General features: G+C 43.9%; 1 protein-coding gene across 3 annotated transcripts in view; it reads left to right on the top strand.

Annotated features, from left to right (window-relative positions):
* Positions 1 to 18263, top strand: part of CABP7 (calcium binding protein 7) — a 71584-nt gene extending 53321 nt beyond the window's left edge. For 2 of the 3 annotated variants that reach the window (XM_085878877.1, XM_085878876.1), the window contains exons 3-6: positions 1185 to 1328; positions 2841 to 2953; positions 11822 to 11975; positions 16604 to 18263. In XM_085878877.1, the coding sequence (XP_085735003.1) occupies positions 1185 to 1328; positions 2841 to 2953; positions 11822 to 11975; positions 16604 to 16731 (539 nt within the window). In that variant the 3' untranslated portion in view covers positions 16732 to 18263. The remainder of the gene's footprint in view (positions 1 to 1184; positions 1329 to 2840; positions 2954 to 11821; positions 11976 to 16603) is intronic. The other variant, XM_085878878.1, reaches the window with a different exon arrangement.
* The last annotated feature ends 4354 nt before the right edge of the window (positions 18264 to 22617 follow it).

Genomic DNA, 22617 nt, shown 5'->3' with positions numbered 1-22617 from the left:
GTTGTTATGTCAAAGGATGCATATTCCAATTGCTGAGGATTGACTCAATCGACCGGTTGTTGTTGTTGTTGTTGTTGTTTGCGAATGCATATTGTACTTGGATTTAATTATGAGTTAAGTTTGTTGGTTGCATCATTACTGAGGCGTGGCTGTGCCAATTATCTTGTGCCACTGCGCATTTGGCCAGGAATTTGCAATTTGTTCAGGGTACCGGCGATAATTCAACTACACTTCATGAAAGACACACCATGGGATCTTTAATGTCGACCAACTAACGGTGGCAGATGGAATGCCCTGTTAAACGTCTGATATGCAACCATAATGATATGCCATGCCTTGCATGTGAAACATTAGGATGACAGTTTATAGCTGGATCAGGATTCAAACTCAGGCTAGACATCTCAGATATGAGTGCTCATACCTGTAGGCGATCCTGCAAAGCCAAATCCAAACTAGTCAAGTAAACTGTTTGGTCAAGGAGCCAGAACACAATAGTCTGTTGAGGAAAAGGCCTGCCTGCTGTTCTTACAGGCAGACACCCTGTACAAGCTAAACAGACATCTCTAAAAATGGATTTTCACACAATGAACAAAGATGCTTGAGGTTTTAGTGAAATAATCACACTTTTCTACAATAAAACGTTTTAAAATCTTTGACCAGATCATAGTAGGCCGGAAATGCATTTCACATTCACACCGCCATGTCCCATTGAACGGCAAATGAACTAAAGCTTTTCATGAACAAAAATCGTTGAAGTGTCTTGTGATACCTTACCATTGATCCCAAATTCAGCACCAGCTTCACAACGTGCCATCCACTGAGTATTCATCCTGGAAGAACCCACACACGAGGCATTTGGTACTGTTTATGCCTCGATATTTAATCATAAAGTATTAAACAATGGCCAGTATGTTAACTGCTATGAAATTTCATAAATGTCAAGTTAAAATCAACCTCTTCTCATGTTTGCATACATCATTATGATACATTACTTAACACTAATATTGCAAATCCCTTGGGAAATATTTACCTGCAATAGCTTTCAATACACACCTCACATTCCCCTGTCCCCCCTCCGCTCAACCACATTTTCCTTTAGTTTGATGCTTCTTGCACTGCTGCCCATCCATTCTCCCCATCTATTCATGTGTCCCCACCCTCCCCACTCCCACTCCCCTTCCCAGAAATTCGTGATGCATTTCGCGTGTTTGACCGCGACGGCAATGGATTCATCTCCAAGCAGGAGCTGGGCATGGCGATGCGCTCCCTTGGCTACATGCCTAGTGAGGTCGAACTTGCCATCATCATGCAGCGCCTCGACATGGATGGTGAATAAATAACAATTAATAATAATGGCATTAAATAATAATAATATTCGTCATAATAATAAAATACAATAATAATCTATACTTTAAAATGTACATGGTAATTGTTTGCAAATTCTTTAAGTTTTGGCCAATCATGATCAAACTTGAGCATGCATACCTAGGATCCCCTGGGAGAAGGTGGGTGTTCTAAAGACATTGGTGTTACTATTCCCAAAGGAGGTGGGGTGGTCATGAGGAACGTTCAAACTGTCACTGAAAGTCAAGAGGGTGTAATGCACAGCTGTAGAAAGTCTCCGAGTCGCCAAGAGACAAAATGGAATGGACTTAAGATCGGAAATAGTTTCACGAATATACTAATCCCAAACATTCAAACGACCAATGATCTTTCAAGGTAGGATTAAACATTTAACCCAAACACATATAGTCATCAAGAATAAACTAAATGTTGAATAAATAATAAATATTGCAAGGGAACTCATAAAATCCACAAGGGAATGAAAGAATATAAAATTTATTTATCTTGTGAGAAAGCTCAATACGATAGTAAGGTGCATTGCACGGATATCGCTAATAATGTAAGAGCAAAAAACAGCCATAAACTAGATATCTGCGATCACAAAGCAATTGCCAAGAGTGAGCCTCTCCCAGCTTACCCTTGGCGATTGCCCGTGACCTACCCTTGACCTACGATCTGATGATGGCCATTTTTTTTTGGACCGCCATATGACCTTGACCTTCAACATTTAGGGATAGCTCATATATATATATATATATATATATATATATATATATATATATATATATATATATATATATATATATATATATATATATATATATATATATATATATATCTGCGGTTCTGCAAAACCACATGCCTCCAAGGCAATGGCACCCAACAGTGATCCCTAGGCAGTTATCTCGTTAGTCTTTGTGCAGTCAGACCTTCCCCTCATGTCTGAGGTAACGGGACGAAGTGCATTGCGTGGGTCTTATAGCAGGGTCTAATTATATCCCTATCTTCCATTCAATTCTAATTCTCATTCCAACCCTTTCCTTTTATCCACGATACAAATCGAAGCAGGCACCATACCCAGGTAGCCACACCATGAGAGACTCTCCACCAACACTGTGGGCACGCCCTTTCATTCGAACACAAATACTTAAATGCCCACATGGGCAGTGACCTAAAGGCTTGGCATGAGACCCATTAACTCATGAAACTTACTCTGTTTTGGAAAAAAAAAAAAATTAAGGCAATGTACAACAAATGCATTCCGTGGCTAAAAATCCTCCATCTTCCACCAAAGACAAAGGACAATTTTAAATCTATCTTCTTCCTTTCACCATCTATTCCTCTTTCTAGTCTTCTCCTTCACACTCACTCACTCACCTCTCCCTCCATTTTGATGTTTACCCCGCAAGCATATTGGAGAAATAAAAGCACACATTCCTCAGTATCAATGCCCTTGTATTGTGGAAAAGAATAACCACATTTATTTATTTTTGCAGGAGATGGCCAGGTGAACTTTGAAGAGTTCATGACATTGCTTGGTCCAAAGCTGTCTATGACCGATACACCGGACAAATCGCTGGGTAACGAGTTTGACACCATATTTTGGAAGGTGGGTGGTTAAATTCGGGAGTCAACTCCTGGGTGGTTTAAGTGTGTGTTAACTCAGTCATCACTGAAAAACACAATGAAGTGAAGATCGTCGCACAACTTTACACTAGAGTCGTTTTTATAAACACCAGCATATAAGACCCGTCGCTTCGATTATGCATCATTCTTTGTGTAATTGCAAAAAAGTGGTTGTTGCGTTGTTTGTGTGCTCCTTCTGTGTACTTTTATACAAGTCAGAAAAAAACATCTGGGGATGGAATCCTTAAAAACAACCAAACAAGGTAGGGAGGAATGACAAGGAAGGAATGACCAGGCAGGAATGACACCACAATCCTTTTACAGATCGACATCACGACATCTTTGTTCGAGGTGGCAATAGTAACAATTGTATAAAGATGTCCATGTTGGAGGTAGTTGCGGATTTGTAGTGTGGTTTGATGTAATTGTGTAATTTTTTTTTGTATACATAGTTGAGGCCCTTGGGTGAGATTGACATGTAAAAAATGTCAAAATATGCTGTGATGGCAATCCGTAAAATGATTGTGGTGTCATTCCTTCCTACCTTGTTTGGATGTTTTTGGGGGATTTCATCCTTTCATGTTTTCTTCATCAGAAAAACAAAAACGTTTTATCTGACTTGTTTAACTCTGACTTTTTCCCAATCTGGATACCAATGTCAGTTTGTCAGTGTTGCTCCTTTCATATATGATGAAGCATACTCTTGAGAATGTTAGTGCTGCCAAAGCAGTTTATTGGCAAGGGATATACGAGGTATGCCTGGTGTTGGCTTCATGGTTAGGGTGGTGGGCTTGGGATCCTTGGGTCCTGAGTTCAAATCCTACTCGGCGGTTGAATTAATACCAGGTGTGGTTGACTCTGCCTGTCATCCTTCTGAGGTCGGCAAAATGAGTGCCAGCATGCTGGTATACTGTGTCGGAGTGGCGACCTGTCCAGGATTGTGCCCAATAGCCAAGGAGACTGCTTAAGCAGCACCAAAGCTCTACACAGAGTATGGTCCCAATGGATGGATATACGAAGTGGTTTGCCATTGCTTTCCCAGCGTTGTTTGTCTGTGCACTATCCTTTCAAATTTTGAGTGTCAAGCAGGGAAGCAGCACATACCATTTAAAAAGTTTTCGGTATAACTCTGATGGCATTTGAACCACCAACCTTCCAGACTCAGAGCGGAATAATAACATGGCAGCTACATACACATGTGAGCTGGTACTTGGTTGTCTGTCTGCACATCCATGGAGGAACGGAGTGAAAAACACACATATATATATATATATATATATATATATATATATATATATATATATATATATATATATATATATATACATACATACATACATACATACATATACATATACATATACATATACACACATCCGAAGGTGAGCCTTCTCCAAATTTCTGTGATATAGCCTCAAGAACCATGATGAACAGGATTTGACTCAAGACTGAACCCAGATGAACACCCACTTTCACTTCAATATCCTCAATCGGCACTCCATCTACCCTCACAGAGGATTTTGGCCCATCATACATTGCCATGACTACCCTAACTCACCAATCCTCCACACGTAACTTTCTCATGGACCATTGCACCACTTCCTGAGGCACCCTATCAAACACCTTCTCCAAATCCACAAATATAAAGTACAGTTGTTCATTCTACCCCAGATATTTTTCCTGTAATTGCCTAACTATAAAAAATTGCCTCTATCGTGCCCCTTCCTGGCATGAAACCAAATTGCATTTCATGTATATTAACATTCTGTCATCAATTTATCCAGGACTTTCTCAACCACTTTCATTCCATGGTCCAACAACTTCAGACCCCTATAGTTGCTCTGAACCGAGGAATCACCCTTCCCTTTAAAAAATATTCACCATGACACTCTTCAACCAGTCGATTGGGATAGATGTCTCCCTTATAATTGCATTGATCAATTTAGTGATTAAATTCACTCCAATATCACGAGATGCCTTCAGGATCTCTGCGACAATACCAGTGCTGCTCGCCGCTTTACCATTCTTCATTTCATCGATGGCTTTCTTCACCCTTCATTCTTTATCTCAGGTGGTGGGCCCTGCACCGACTCTACTGCCTCCAGAATATCCCTGTTCCAAAGGAACTCCTCATTTAGCAGGTGCTCGTAGTAACTCCTCCAAGCATTTCTAATCTCCCCATGGTCAACCGGTACATTTCCCATTTCATCCTTCACACATTGTTACCTTCGCATTCTGCGAAAGGTTATGTATTGGTCGCTGTGTATTTATTTATTTATTTGTGAATATGTGTGTGTGTGTGTGTGTGTGTGTGTGTGTGTGTGTGTGTGTGTGTGTGTGTGTGTGTGTGTTTGTTTGTTATTCGCATAACTCAGAAAGTATTAAACCAAATCGCTTGAAATTTGGTGGGATGATGGGTTATTATCCAAGGAACATTTGATTAGATTTTGGGAGCGATCGGTTCAAAGGTCAAGGTCATGGAAAGGTCAAATTCGTATTTTTACCATAGCGCGGTCAATTTTGATCTAATTGGCATGCACCCGATGCCAAAATGTTCAGAATTCATTGCCCAATCTTGGGATGGGCGACATGACAATTACGTCATGACCCTTGTTTTTAAAAGAAAATGTCCCAAATCCTGGCATTATAATCAGAACCAAAATATATGTTTGTGGGAGATGCCAATGATTATTTATTTGTTTGTTATTCGCATAACTTGAAAAGTATTAAACCGAATTGAATGAATTTCGGTGGGATGATTGGTTATTAGCCAAGGACCATTTGATTAGATTTTGGGAGCAATAGGGTCAAAGGTCAAGGTCATGAAAAGGTCAAAATCGTCTTTTTACCATATCGCGGTCAATTTTTATCCAATTTGCATGAAACTAATGCCAAAATGTTCAGAATTTAATGCCCAATCTTGTGATATGCAACTTGCCACAATGATGTAATTGCCCTTACTCGTGGTTGGGGGTCAAAGGTCAGGGGGGTCACAACCTTGCAGATGTGCGTATTTTTATCATAACGCAGTCAATTCTTATCCGATTCATATGAAATCAGCACCAAAATGCTCCTTGTTCTGTTCCCCACACTCTTGTGCCAAGAACAAAACAGTAGCGGCGGCGAAGGTATATGCTCTCTACGAGTGCCCGTTCTAGTTCTCCTATGAGATCCATATTTTGACTGATCATTTGCTTTGCTCTCCTAAATATCTCCCCTCTACTATTTGTAATATTTATCACATTTGAAAGTGAATCCTGTACTAATTTTTGGCCTTGTAAACTTCCCTTCTTGCCATACGTTGACCCACGAAGTATTCCTCCCCCCAACACACACACAAAATCACTTTCTCATCCTCTACCATGTCGGGGGTCAAAAAAACCATCAGACCCTCAATGTGCCAGTCACTGAAGTCCACTCTTCCCGATGAAACGAGAATTTGGAATCTATCTCCGGCCATAAAGTAAGGGATATGGCAAAGACTTCAACGTGGGTAGAATTGCCTTTTCCTGCACCGTCCTTTCACAAAAGGGCCAGTGATGGAACAAAACAAGTTGAAAATATAGTTCAAAGTGTGAGAGCTGTCACTGCTCAACTTCAGCTAAGAGAAAGGAAACCGAGCACACCTGGAAGAGAGAAAGGAAAGGAAACCGAGCGCACCTGGAAGAGAGAAAGGAAAGGAAACCGAGCGCACTTGGAAAAGAGAAAGGAAAGGAAACCGAGCGCACTTGGAAAAGAGAAAGGAAAGGAAACCGAGCGCACTTGGAAAAGAGAAAGGAAAGGAAACCGAGCGCACCTGGAAGAGAGAAAGGAAAGGAAACCGAGCGCACCTGGAAGAGAGAAAGGAAAGGAAACCGAGCGCACCTGGAAGAGAGAAAGGAAAGGAAACCGAGTGCACCTGGAAGAGAGAAAGGAAAGGAAACCGAGCGCACCTGAAAGAGAGAAAGGAAACCGAGCGTACCTGGAAGAGAGAAAGGAAAGGAAACCGAGCGCACCTGGAAGAGAGAAAGGAAAGGAAACCGAGCGCACCTGGAAGAGAGAAAGGAAAGGAAACCGAGCGCACCTGGAAGAGAGAAAGGAAAGGAAACCGAGCGCACCTGGAAGAGAGAAAGGAAAGGAAACCGAGTGTACCTGGAAGAGAGAAAAGAAAGGAAACCGAGCGCACCTGGAAGAGAGAAAGGAAAGGAAACCGAGCGCACCTGGAAGAGAGAAAGGAAAGGAAACCGAGCGCACCTGGAAGAGAGAAAGGAAAGGAAACCGAGCGCACCTGGAAGAGAGAAAGGAAAGGAAACCGAGCGCACCTGGAAGAGAGAAAGGAAAGGAAACCGAGCGCACCTGGAAGAGAGAAAGGAAAGGCAACCGAGCGCACCTGGAAGAAAGAAAGGAAAGAAAACCGAGCGCACCTGGAAGAGAGAAAGGAAAGGAAACCGAGCACACCTGGAAGAGAAAAAGGAAAGGAAACTGAGCGCACCTGGAAGAGAGAAAGTAAACCGAGCGCACCTGGAAGAAAGGAAACGGAGCGCAAGTGGAAGAGAGAAAGGAAAGGAAACCGAGCGCACCTGGAAGAGAGAAAGTAAACCGAGCGCACCTGGAAGAGAGAAAGGAAACGGAGCGCAAGTGGAAGAGAGAAAGGAAACCGAGCGCACGTGGAAGAGAGAAAGGAAACCGAGCTTACCTGGAAGAGAGAAAGGAAACCGAGCGTACCTGGAAGAGAGAAGAGAGAAAGGGAACCAAGCGCATGTGGAAGAGAGAAAGGAAACCGAGCGTATCTGGAAGAGAGAAGAGAGAAAGGGAACCGAGTGCGCCTGGAAGAGAGAAAGGAAACCGAGCTTACCTGGAAGAGAGAAAGGAAACCGAGCATACCTGGAAGAGATGAGAGAAAGGGAACCGAGCACACGTGGAAGAGAGAAAGGAAACCGAGCGCACGTGGAAGAGAGAAAGGAAACCGAGCGCACGTGGAAGAGAGAAAGGAAACCGAGCGCACGTGGAAGAGAGAAAGGAAACCGAGCGCACGTGGAAGAGAGGAAGGAAACCGAGAGCACGTGGAAGAGAGAAAGGAAACCGAGCTTACCTGGAAGAGAGAAAGGAAAAGAAACCAAGCGCACCTGAAAGAGAGAAAGTAAACCGAGCGCACCTGGGAGAGAGAAAGTAAACTGAGCATACCTGGAAGAGAGAAGGGAAAGGAAATCGAGTGCACCTGGAAGAGAGAAGGGAAAAGAAAACGAGCGCACCTGGAAGAGAGAAAGGAAAATAAACTGATTACACCTGGAAGAGAGAAAGGAAAAGAAACCGAGCACACCTGGAAGAGAGAAAGGAAACTGAGCGCACCTGGAAGAGAGAAATGAAAGGAAATCGAGTGTACCTGGAAGAGAGAAAGGAGACCGAGTGCACCTGGAAGAAAGAAAGGAGACCGAGCGTACCTGGAAGAAAGAGAGACTGAGTGCACTGGGAAGAGAGAGAGAGAGGAGACCGAGCGCACTGGGAAGAGAGAGGGAGAGGAGGCCGAGCGTACCTGGAAGAGAGAGAGGAGACCGAGCGCACTGGGAAGAGAGAGGAGACTGAGCCTACCTGGAAGAGAGAGGAGACTGAGCATACCTGGAAGAGAGAGAGGAGACCGAGCGCACCTGGAAGAGAGAGAGGAGACCGGGCGCACCTGGAAGAGAGAGAGGGAGAGGAGGCCGAGCGCACCTGGAAGAGAGAGAGGAGACCGAGCGCACTGGGAAGAGAGAGAGGAGACCGAGCGCACTGGGAAGAGAGAGAGAGCAGACCGAGCGTACCTGGAAGAGAGAGGAGACCAAGCGTACCTGGAAGAGAGAGAGGAGACCGAGCGCACTGGGAAGAGAGAGGAGACTGAGCCTACCTGGAAGAGAGAGGAGACTGAGCATACCTGGAAGAGAGAGAGGAGACCGAGCGTACTTGGAAGAGAGAGAGGGGAGACCGAGCGTACCTGGAAGATAGAGAGGAGACCGAGCGTACCTGGAAGATAGAGGAGACCGAGCATACCTGGAAGACAGAAAGCAAACAGAACGCATCTGTTATTCAAGATTGACGAATTGAGACATTAAAGAAAATGTAGCAGATGTTTCTTTTCCACAAAAGCAACACAAATAAAACTCTTCATTTACAGAAAATGGTCAATCGCAACCATTTAATTACCTCGCCACAGAAAGTGTACAGAGGTTATGTTTTCACCTCTGTCCGTCTGTTTGTCTGTCTGTCTGTGAGCAGAGGGACACCAGATACCATTTATCTCTCAAGGGACAATGGAGACCATTGATCAGAGTTTCAGGGCAAGGCTAAATGGCAGAACTGAGCTGTTCAGGGAGTTGAGGCATAAAATTGGACATGCGCTGAGGGAGGACAAGGAGGCCTATATGCGAGGAATCTGTGAGGGGGTAGAGCATCACCTGTGATCAAGTGATTCTCGTCCTGCTTTCAGGGGAATTCGCACATTGCATTCCTCCAAGCCCATCCCTCTGTGTACTGCAAGTAGAGCGGAGGGTGGTGGGCTCTTGATGGAGGAGTTTGAAGTGAAGGCCCGCTGGGGCAACACCCTTCACTTCACTGTGAGTGGCTGTACCAGGCTGATCCATCAGGTGTTGAGTTGGATGTCAGGGGTGTTACTATCCCAATTGCTGACCCTCCAATCAACTGAGATCCACCTTCGTTAATGGAAACAGGCTGCGGTTAACCGGTTGAAATGGGGTAAAGCTCCTCAGATCTGTGACATCCATGCTGAACTTCTCAATGCTGGTGGAAATGCTGTACTTGTGTCGTTACATGCAGTTCTCTGCTCTGCCTGGAAACAGGCATCATCCCAACTAACTGGAAGAGGGGCCTTGTTTTCCCTCTCTAGAAAGGGAAGGGTGAATGCTAGGACTGCAACTACCGAGGTGTGACACTGCTCTCAGTGCTGGGCAAGGTCTTTGCTCGGACAGTTCTTGATAGTTTGCCACTGCCTGCTTGAGCACCAGCACCCAGAGGAGTCAGGCGTTACACCAAAGAGGGCAACGACTGGCCATATCATTGTTCTTTGGGTCCTCACTGAACGCAGAGCAGAGTTTCGGCAGGGGCTGCTTGCAGCCTATGTTGATCTCTGCAAAGTGTTTGATTCAGTGAATTGGGATATCTTGGATGCTACTATCTTGTCTGTACCCGTTTGTGGTGAGGATGTTGAGGTCACACAGAGATTCACTTACCTTCACAATGACATTCATGTCTCCGCTGGCTGTGAGCCAGAGGTCAATAGACATCTGGGTTGGGCCTGTGAAGTCATGGATTCACTGGATCATTGGGTGTGGCGTTGCTGGTACCTGTGCAGGAGGATGAAAGTCTGAGTCTTCAAATCCTTGCTGCTTCCAGTCTTGCTCTTGGGATATGAGACTTGGACTCTGACCAGGTATCTGAGATGGAGCCTTAATTCCTTTGGTACCAAGGTCTCTTCGGAGAATCCTTGGCCATCACTGGTCGGACTTTGTGTCCAACGAGCGGTTGCTGAGAGAGGGACTCAAATGAGATTTGTCTCCTGCATAGTCCGAGAGCGTCAATTGCGGCTGTGTGCACATGTGGCTCGTTTTCCTGACGCTGATCCTGCTCACCAGATTCTCTCAGCAAGGGAGCCTTGTGAATGGAGAAAGCCAACAGGCCGATCACGTGCCCCTCATGGTTGCAGCAGGTTGATCAGTATCTCAACGAGATGGGGATGGGCCAGGCATCTGCCTGGGGGATGGCCAGACAGAGGCCCCCTGGAGTACTGGCGAAAAGTGGAAGCAGCGACGCGCTGTTCCGACATGTACTCCCATACCTGACCTCACCTGTGAGCAGAATATCTCAAAAAGTTATGCACAGACTCTGATAAAACTTAGTGGGCAGTTTCGGTGTGTGCCAAAGTCGAATTGCTTTGATTTTGGTGAAGATTCGGATCCGGATCTCGATAAGAGTATATTTTAATTTTATTGAGTGATTCTTCAAAATTGAGAGATAGGACCAAAACGATATTTCAAAAAGTTGTAGACGGATTATGACAAAACTTGGCGGATGAGTTGGAGTTGGAGAGGTGACATGAACAAGCCAATTCGATTTTGATTCAGGTCCAGATGCAGATCCGGCCTCTTTGAAGGATACAAAACATCAATTGTTCTAAACGTAAATGACATGCTTGGAATGGTATGCACTCTACCAAATGCCATTGCAGTTTCACTTCTTTCTGATATCATACTGGATACACCACAAGGTGGAAATGTTGTTCTGCCTCAAGTTGAGAACAGAGCCCTGTTCAATATACACAAACATTATAGGCCACTGTTTAGATAAGGCCTGTCAAGATTTAGCTGCTTTGCATATCTTGGTTTGGTTTCAAGCTGGTGTCAGAGATATCTGCACTCCCTGCCATCTTCTCACAAATGTAACAATCTCATACATGTGACGTATCGCTCCAGCGAAGTTGCCCTTTTGCACTCTGAATTATCAAACGGGCAGTTTGTCTCGTCCTTTCCTATATTCATTCACCATCGTCACGCAAGACACCAGTTATGTCAGCAAACCATCTAGAGTGTATTTGTACATGATAAAAAAAATGCATTGTGGAGCTGATATTGCTGCTCATGTTGGGATATTTAGATGAACTGAATAACTCACTTCACTACTCCATCATTTGGATCAAGAGTTGTTTGTTAATTAATTATGATAAGGAAGAGATTATGTGTCTGCAATTGCAGGGTCAATCAAACATGTTTTCCCAGGATGAGTATCCCTTCGTATTTGCCGTCGTAAGGACAGATTGGGCCTGGTGGTGCGGTCTGTCCGCATGTCTCATCGAGGATGCATTGTCTGCATGTATGATGTGTTACAGTTCAATGTGCAGCAGATGAGCTTGGATGAGCTGAAACACGTGATATTTGGCGCTTTCCAGGAGCAGGTAACCATGAAGGACATCGAGACAATTATCATGAATGAGGAGGAAAGCAATGTAGGAAACCTACAGGATTATTCTGCTCAGGTTGATGGTAAGGACCTTTTCTAAGCATCCATACATTTGGACAGGTTCAGCAGTTAAGTGCATTTTTTCAGTAATCATAGCTCTGATGATCAAATGCTTGACTAATCTGAAAAATGGCTCTTATCGTCAGAAAAGCAGGTCAACTCAATGTTTAGCCGTGTATCCGTCATTTGGTGGTGAGGTTGTGTGTTTGATATTTATTGGACCAGTAATACCCACTCTGTCTGGGGAAAAAATAGGGTATTAATACCCCCCTCTTTCAAGCGGGGAGCAACGGTTAAACCACTTGCATGATTCCACAAGTACAGGTGAAAATTGCAAGTCATCTCCCCCTCTCCCCCTCAGGGAGGAGGGGGATTATTTTGTGCCCATGATCTGATCCTGTGTACCCCACAAAAGCACTTGTGCAAAATTTGGTACAGCTTGGCCCAGCTGTTTTCGATTCTATAATTAATTATCAGACATACAGAGAATTGCCTTATTTTATATAGTAGGATGACATGATGGGGTGCAAAACAATTATACAATTACATTTAATATCTTGGTGTATAGAGCTATGTTTCATTCAAACTGAAGCCGGCATAATGTTATTTTAAAGCATGTGAGCGACAAGCCTATATTTTTTTTGCTCAGCAATGACCTTTTACTCTGAACAAAATGAAAACCATGGCTTTCCGGAGCCGATCATAAGTTTCCTTCCACTACCACTTGAATCTTCACCCTCCATTAATTCCCTAAATCATGAAGATGAAAGTGAAAAGTTAATCCACAATTTGGGTCCATGATAATAAGACCACATGTTTAGGAGACCACTTGTAAGACAAAAATGCAATAACCTTAGCTGCTCAAGCAAAGCCGTGTGAGTGCATTTGTAAGATTCTGCATGTTGGTGGAATATGAAATGGTACAATTTTGAATAAGGTCATCTAGGGATTCGGTGGTGACGTGCTCTCCTTTGAGCAATCAAACGCCGTCCTGTTGCTGCTTGGAGACGTAGTCCTTGGTATATCAATCTGGATACACCGTTTGTGGACACAACGACCCCATGGCAAGAAGTAGTTGGATGGATCGGTACCATGTAAAGATTTAAAATCCTTACCACAAACACACACAACAAGCAGCTTGCAACTCCTCCAGGGACCAGGGACCAAGGGACTTGTAAGAACTCTTTCAGGGACAGGGATCTTCTCATCACAGTCAGATAGGTGTCACACAATGAAAGAAAGCATGCCCCATTGGGCAACCAGGAGAAAAATAGACTCGTAGAGTGAACCACATTGAATCCAGTGCATGGCAATGATAGTAAAGATGTGGAACACAACTAATCGTGGATAAGAGATGACGGAGCTAGAAAATAAACAAATAAATAGATAAAAAATAATATCAGGCAAATTCACCAAATGTGGTACTGACTGTTTAACGAATACTTGATTGATACATACAAGAGTATAAATTAAAATATTGATAATGATGTCGCAGTTGAGTTTTGTAATGACATCACCATCTCATTGTGGACAGTACACATGAATGGCACAAACCTCGTTGCTGATTCACTCATGCCCGAACATCGATGATTAATTCACTCGTGCATCAATGATCGTGTAAGCCCAGAGTTACAAACTTCCGCGTAATCAACGAAGAAAAAGTTCCTCCATCTGATGGACCTTTTGCTTTTTACCATTTATGATCCTCAACTGTGTTGAACATTTCAAACGTGTGCATGTACATTTGCGTGTACAAGTGGAGGTCATCATCATTTTGGAAGCAGTCTATGGCTGCTGGTTGCATCATTGCTGGGACTGGATCTGTGCGGCTGATGCAGTGTCCGCTGTAGGATAGAGCAGGCATTTATCATCTGGCCAAGGTGCCAGCAATAGCTCACCTACTCTGTGCGAATGACCTCATGGGACCTTTACCATCCAACTACTAATGCTGGTGGATGGGATGCCCAGTTTAACGTCCATTCAAGGGATGGTATACACATTGATGCCCTACCCTGCATGTGAGGTTGACAGTTTCTAGCTGGGCCAAGATTCAAAACCAGGCTAGTGTGCATACCTCTAGGGTCAAGGCCATCCTGATAACCCATAAATAAAGGTGAAAAGTTGTCATTGTGAGTAATTTACTGTCGATTGCGTTGTTCACAACACGGACACAAACTTTGTACCACTTCAGGTATTCACTGTAAAATCATTAACACAAAAACACTCAAATTGTTGTTCCATATTTGCCAAGAAAAAAATGGCCACACAGGTATGTTTGATGGTCCATTTGTTGACTTGATCAATGCAAACAATATAGAAATCAATTGGTATAAGTTAGGTTGCATTGTCTGAATGATTCACTCTGTAATTGGAGCTCTGGATAACTCGGGTACGCAATTGGAGTTGTGGATAAACTGGGTACGTAATTGGAGTTATGGATAACCTGGGTACGTACTGAAAATGGAGTTGTGGACAACTCAGGGGGAAATGTAATTGGAGTTGTGGATAACTCGGGTACGCAATTGGAGTTGTGGACAACTCGGGGGGGGGAGGGTGTGGGGGGGATGTAATTGGTGTTGTGGATAACTCGGGGAAATGTAATTGGAGTTGTGGATAACTCGGGGAAATGTAATTGAAGTTGTGGATAACCTGGGTACATAAATGGAGTTGTGGACAACTCGGGGAGGGGGGGTTGGGGGTGGGGGGGGAATGTAATTGGTGTTGTGGATAACTCGGGGAAATGTAATTGGAGTTGTGGTTAACTCAGGAAATGTAATTGGAGTTGTGGATAACTCGGGGAAATGTAATCCGAGTTGTGGATAACTCGGGGAAATGTAATCAGAGGTGTGGATAACTCAGGGAAATGTAATCGGAGTTGTGGATAACTCGGGGAAATGTAATCAGAGGTGTGGATAACTCGGGGAAATGTAATCCGAGTTGTGGATAACTTGGGGAAATGTAATTAGAGGTGTGGATAACTCGGGGAAATGTAATCGGAGTTGTGGATAACTTGGGGAAATGTAATCGGAGTTGTGGATAACTCGGGTACATGTAATCGGAGTTGTGGATAACTCGGTATATGTAATCAGAGTTGTGGATAACTCGGGTACATGTAATCGGAGTTGTGGATAACTCGGGTACATGTAATCGGAGTTGTGGATAACTCGGGTACATGTAATCGGAGTTGTGGATAACTCGGGTACATGTAATCGGAGTTGTGGATAACTCGGGTACATGTAATCGGAGTTGTGGATAACTCGGGTATATGAAATCGGAGTTGTGGATAACTCGGGTATATGTAACCGGAGTTGTGGATAACTCGGGTATATGTAATCGGAGTTGTGGATAACTCGGGTATATGTAATCGGAGTTGTGGATAACTCGGGGAAATGTAATCAGAGTTGTGGATAACTCGGGGAAATATAATCGGAGTTGTGGATAGCTCGGGTATATGTAATCGGAGTTGTGGATAACTCGGGTATATGTAATCGGAGTTGTGGATAACTCGGGTATATGTAATCGGAGTTGTGGATAACTCGGGTAAATGTAATCGGAGTTGTGGATAACTCGGGTATATGTAATTGGATTTGTGGATTTTCTTTAATCACGGAATAGGTGGACATTCCTTTGGTGATTTTATAAATTACCCTTGTTGGAAGCGTTTGCTTTTCTTTTCAGCCAAACTGATGGATCATCAGAGCAAGCATTATTTATTAGCGAAGGAGGGAAAATGCAAGATGTTCGGTTTAAAATGAACGACCTTACAAAGAAGAACAACGTTACTCAGGTGTATATTTATGTGGCATGAGCAGTCCATACATCACAGAATATTGGCCAAAGTGCAATATTGCCTATGCTCGATTTGCATATTTTAACCCATGTTGTGGAGGAGAACAGAAATATTGCCTTGAACATATGACACCTCAGCATTGCATTGTACATTACATGGTACATGAGCAATGGCTCTTGAGCAAGTGCAACAGACCAATGACGGTGTAAAACTGTTTACTGCTTGGTAACTTTGTTTTCTCGAAGCACGAGCAGAGTACGCACCATCTGGGTGGGTAGAGTCTACGCATTACTTGCCGGGAAAAAAGTATAGTCTGTATTTTGTAAGAAGACTATAGAAGTTTTTTGGTGCGAGCTTAAAAAATTCTAGATGGTCTTAACTCCAAAAGGTTTGAAGGTCTATAGGGGCTACACGTTATAATGGGGTCTATAAAATCTTAGGGGTCTTTGAGACCCCGAACACCCTTATAACCTTCCAGACCCTTGAGAGCCTTTTGAACCCTTAGACCCTTGAGAACCACAAGACCCCCAAGAACTCCTTTATCACCTAATGCAACCTGACTATGACTGCTCTCCATCGGGAGAGGAGTGCGTGTCCCACTTGGGACTATTCCTTATAATAATGTATAGATTCCACATTCAGAAAATTGGTCAAATGAGAACTGCATAATGTACCTTTTCCTGTATGCACCTTTTATTGTATACACAATAATTCACTTTTTATTGTGCACACCATAATGTACCGTTGATTGTACATGCCATCCATAGGGATTTGTAAGCATATATCTTCATGGTTCACATCCTGGATCACTTTTCTTTTTGTATCGTTGTACTGAGTCGTGTGACATCATGTTCCCTGCAGTATATGCTGGGAAACAAAACCGGCAGACTTGCGTGCGCAAGAGCCTCATCTGCGCCTTCGCTGTGGCTTTCATCATCAGTGTCCTCCTGATTGCAGCAAATCAGATCCTGCGCAGTGGCATGCAGTAGTAAATGCCTTTGCATGTCAAATTATCTCACAAAAGGAAGGAAGATTCAGAATGGCAAGGGAGCCGAAGAGGCATTACGTTGGCTCATTGGTCGAGTGTTGTATTTCCTTAAATCTCAAGGAATACCCTTTGGCTGCAATAGAGGACAAAGTGATACACACACCATCAGCACTGACCCAGAACCACCAGGAACATAATTTGCTGTGCCAACTAACTGATAGGAAACAAAATCATTGCACCTGAACAGCTGTTAGAAAAGAGTGATGTTGGCCAATCCCCATCGTATTCCATCTTGGCCACAGGAAGACAATTGGGTGCACGCATCAGGATGCAGTAGATGCCACCAGAGCGGAACTCTGACCTTGGTTCACAGCTTCTCAGTGCGGGACTTCAACGGACTCTGCCAACTCTTCTTGCAATAGACTGCCCAGAGATCCGTCACTGTTGCCACCTACACCCAACCGGGATGTGACACTCAAGGTATATGCAATGCACAAATAGCATTCCATCTGCACCTTTTCGTATCATATTTTTATTATCCAGACAACCAGCGGCAGTAATAGCAACAAGATGTGCCAAAAACATCTGCCTTTGTAAAAACAAAATAATTTGAGAAGCTTGGACAATAAACAGCTGAGATTAAAAAAAAAATTAACCACCAATCACTTTGTTAATGGCATGCAAGGCAACTGGGAGTCCACCCTTTGCATGACATCATAGAAATGTTTGCTTCTCTTGGGGCAGAGTTTTGTTGTTGTTGTTGTTGTTGTTGTTTTAAGTCATTAATGTCAAGAAAGTGGCTGACGTTTTCCAGGTGGGAAGAGAAAGTGCTGGAATGAAGATAGATCCCCCATGACTGATTCTCACCTTCATGGCTGTGGAATATTAACATGATTAGCTTGCAACACGAAACACTAGGCAATGCTGCCCTCGACTTGGCTCTTCCCAGGTTATGGGCACATTCTTTGCCAATTACAGTGACTTGCCACACAACCCAAATTAAGGAGCCCACCACAAGCTCTTCCGTAATCACAAGATGTGGTTCATTATATTTTTGTAAAAAACACCATCACATTATTCACCTTTATGTAGAACTCGATCTCTGGGCACGAAGGAGCAGCGTTAGTCTTTGTTTGTGTAGTTTCAAAGCTTCCAATTGTAGAATAGGATCACAGGACAGTGCATTGGCCTCGAGTGGAAATATCTCCAACAAATTTCTGAACAAGACATGAAACAACACAAATATGAACCAAGGTGACCCCAAAATCACAGCCCCATTTGATCAAAACACCAAAAGGAATCCCCACATGCCGTCCTTCATGTTCACACTCATAAGAGTACGACCGACACCATGGCTGCATTCCCTTATGGCTTAGGTGAATGGATTTTAACCGCTGAATGTAAATCTGCAATCTTACTGTTCAAAATCTTAGATTAGTATATTTAATTTAAGGGCTATATATGTACACTTTAAAAATGAAGGCTGTGCAATGTGCAACAAAATACAATGAAATAAAGTGGATTACAACGTTATTTCAAGTGTTGTGATGTGTGCAGAATGAGCATCGTTGGAGATTGTTCGTAATAAAAATGATTCGTTTTTTTCCTTTTAGTGCGTTTGGGAGCGTCCGTTTATTAGGTACAGACGGAAGGGCTGGTGCATGTGTACACGGTGCATACAAGATGGTGTACGGGAGGCGGAAAGGTCAACGATTCCACCATATTTGTGTACATGATAAAGAGATGGTCCCTTAGAGTTTGCAATCTAATCCCCTTTGATGGACCCTTTAATTTATAACCATCTCAACAGTGAAGCATTTACAGATTCCGAAAACCTTGTCTGCTTTTTTATGGACAAGGGTGGTGTTATGGTGTAATAAACAGACTCCAACAGCTTCACTTAAGTGAACTAAACAGGAAGATTATTGAGGAACTTGCACATACATTCAAACATGGCATCTCTCTTCTTGTCATAAAGACAGACAAGCTACAGCTTCTTCCCTCTCTTCAGACATTGACAAAAATCACAACATGGCCAAAAACTGGGAATACGTCTTGCAATCCTGACAAATCACACTCTCACTATCTCTCTTCGAAAGGACCGTCTGGCAAACCCTCCAATCTACTTTCTTCACAATCCTTGAGGAAGTCCAGTCAATCAAACTCCTGGGTCATACTATCAGCCATTATCTTTCTTGAGCAAACCACATTTCAAAGATGGTCTCCAAAACCAGTTGCTGTCTGGGCGTCCTCCGTCGTACAAAGTCCTTCTTTCATCCACTAGTTGATGGAGTGGTGCTCTCCCCTCTGGGCTGGTTCCCCTGCCTCACATCTTACTCAGCTTGCAATTAACACTGAGGCCTTCAAGATTAGTGGAATCTCTTGCACTGAAGCTGAGTCTATGGTCCCAGGTTGGTGGTCTCTCTGTCGCACTCTCTACTATTTCCATGCTTTGTCCCCCCCCCCTCAGTTTTCTGCAAGGCACACACAGTTCACCATCCACTCCCCTTCTGATGAAACTACCTAAATCCAGAAGCAATGATCACCTCCACTCAATCATACCTCTTTTTCCCCCACCTGTGGAACCAACTTCCATTCTCTTCAATCTCATTCTGCCCTCCAGGTTTTCAATACAGCTCTTCAACACCATCTCAAATTGTCCCCAATCTAAAACCATTATCTTTTCTATTCTCGTTAGCCCCCTCCAAATTTCCAGTTTTCCCTCCAGAGAGTTTCCTTCTGTATCTATCTTATCCACCTTATGCATCCTCTGCTGCCCTCATTCCTCCTGACACCCATTGTTTGCTCAAGTCTGACCATCTTGGCCATCAAGTATGCTGTTGGTGTATCTCCCTTCTCTCAACTGTTACTTTGTCCTGTTGTGTCCTGATCAGTTCCATGCACCAATACCAGCTCTTCCACAAGCCTAGACTATGTATGCAAAAAAAAGAGGCACCCACCCCCTTCACTTACTGCAATGCAAACAACCCATCACATCATTCTACTCCCCCAACCCCCACACAAAGTTTAGGTGTGGAAAGAGGTGACAGTCATGTAGCCTGGATTCTGTTGAACCCATGTGGGCCATGCTGCAGGTACAACAGGTTCAGTTTCTCCCCATTCCACCCCCCAATCCATCACAGCATCTGAACTGGAGGATCAAAACACAGTTATATGATGGCCAAAGGGTACTCCCTGGGGTTCCCAAAGAGGAAATTTTGCACAGCCGGCTTGTATGCCACTGGACCCACCCTGGAACTGGAAAGTGGCTGCCTCCAGCTAACAACTGATATGCAGCGGGGAAGACCAGAAGGGCTGGAGCTTGTGACGAGACGGGAGAGCCGCTTAGCCCTGACCCAGTCCGAGACGTATATGCCAAGTGGCTTCACTCTGCTGTACTGCTGCTCCATGCAGTGCTGGCAAACCCTTGTGCAAGCAGCAGGTGATGGGGGGGGGGGGGGGTGGGTGGGAGAGGGAAGCTTTTGGTGGACGCAGCCTATGTCCAGAATATTTGGTCATGAAGTGTTCCGTAACATGGCAGCATCAATTTCTGCAATGCACCCATAAACTGTAAAATTGATTCACCCAGCCACTGGCCTCGTTGTCAGAAAGTGAACCTCCGGAGGAAAATACTCCAGGCGAAGGTGAAGTACAGCGGCAGCCCCAGCGTATGTGCAGAAGAGATGTGTCAGCCGGTCCCAATGTAGAGAAGATGCGTTGTCCCTCAGTCTCCAGGCAGTGCAGCAACAGAGCATGTTAGCAGGTATCACTCACATCCTCCAAGCCAATTGCAAGCATGTATATCTGGAATGATAAAATGCAGTGGTTCCAGGAAATAGGCGGCCAACCAGGTAAAGCCAATAAAACAGGCGGGAGGCGAAAGCAAAACTTCAACCATCCTCATCATGATGGGTGCACGAGCAAATATATTTTTAGGGGGGCAGCTGCTGATTTGCCTGCATGACGGCTACGTTGCCAAAATGTACACTTCACTGGTACACAGATGTACTCTGGAAAGTATTGTGACTTCGCCCAAGCTCAATGGGAGGTGAGAGGTGTGTGTGCATGCACGCGCGTGTGTCGTAGCTCCACTACGAGCCATAGAAAAAGTCAACAACAACAAAAAAAACACTAGAGTCACATGAATGATTAAAGTCACAAATTTTATTACCAAGAATGATCAGAAGGAATTGATCCTTTAGAAGGAGGGTGACCTATTCTTCCTGCAACCGAACTTGTCAATAATCATTTGAATGTCATTTTCGATTGTTCTGTTTGAAGTTTGATGGTGATGACAGAAATATTCTCGAGGCGTTCCTGTCCCATCGCAGTGCGGAAATATGTTTTCAAGGGTCTCAATTGTCCTGAAGGATGATCTCTCTGCTGTGCATGTTGTGGTTGCAATTGTAGCGAGAATCGTTGCAGCTCTGTATAGCTGTGGTGAAACCTCATGGAGCTCATTTTTGTGCAGAAAATTTTGCTGCATTTATCTGAATCCGATGGGTCTTCATGGAAGAAATTATGGAATGTAATACCCGATGAGAACATACCTGCTCACAAAATCGTGGAGTCGCAGACGGTTTCCTCATACAGTAAGACGACCTTCCTTCAACATAATCTGACAACACCAACAACCAATCAGCAAGTCGTTGAGAATTCTTCTGATCAGATCTTCACGTATCCCAAGGCCTTGTACGGCTTCTTTGCCCGCCCAAAAACGTGCCCCACCATCAGCCCATACGTATTTCTGCGTAATGCGTGATTGTGTAACACCTGTAAAATAAATAAATAAATAAATCGATTCCAACAACTGAAATTAACTAATCAGGATGTTTATTTATTAAACGACTCGCACACCTTCAAACATGGCGTCTCTCTTCTTGCCGTAAAGTAGCATCCACCCACTCACTTCCAGCAACACAAATTATCCACACAAACACATGACATGAACTCGAACAAAGCACGTAACAAGGAAACATAACAGGAGGTTAATGGTTAGCGTGGACTTTCTACTGTAGATTGGAGAACATTATTACATTAATACGCTAAGCCATATTTTGTGGACGTATCTCCTCCGAAACTGCCAGGCGGATTATCGCCACTTTTGGCATGCGGGTGGCCTGTGGTCTAATGTACAGCATAGGCTATGTGAGATCGCGCCAGACGGACAGGTTTGGGAATTTTTGGCGATTTTCTAACTTTTACATTCGTTTGCATGACGACATGTGACGTCACCGCTGAGACGTCATGGCATCATCGGTCATTCGCTGACGTTATTACGTCTGTCGTCGACAGACCGTTACCGCTGAGAGGCGTAATGCCACTCCTCGAAAACAGGGTCTGCAATGCAAAACCCTCTTCTGCACATGCTGACTACCTCAGAAGGTGAATTTGAAACAAAAAATGTAACAAGAAACATTGTATATAAAGAAATTCCATAAATCACATTGTTAATACTGAATATATTGATGTCCTAACGAACCCTCACTTTAGAAACTTCACGCGGAGTATGGGTTTGGCTAGTAAATAATTAAAATCCTTGTACGTTATTTAAACTTTCATATTGTTACGGTTGTGGAAATTCGCAAACCACCATTCAGGTCCCATAGGTGAGATATCTCTATAAGTACATGTGTAGTTAGCCCCAAACCCGTTGTTTAGAGGGAATAAATGTGATTCATTCGGGCTGCGACGCTTTGAGATAGCCGTTTTTCTGTTCTATGTTTATTTTGAACCAACCGCCATCACACAACCACCAACCACAATGCCGCTTCACAACAACAACAACGCCAACAGCCACGACCTTTACCTTTACAACTCGCTCCCTCATCATCGCATCATGCCATTCCCAAACGCACCATGACCATCAAACCACCACCATAAACCC

This window comes from Eptatretus burgeri, chromosome 4, assembly GCF_056783735.1.
Source record: "Eptatretus burgeri isolate ZD-2024b chromosome 4, Ebu_testis_v1, whole genome shotgun sequence".
NCBI lineage: Eukaryota > Metazoa > Chordata > Myxini > Myxiniformes > Myxinidae > Eptatretus > Eptatretus burgeri.
This window is presented reverse-complemented; position numbering and strand designations above follow the sequence as displayed.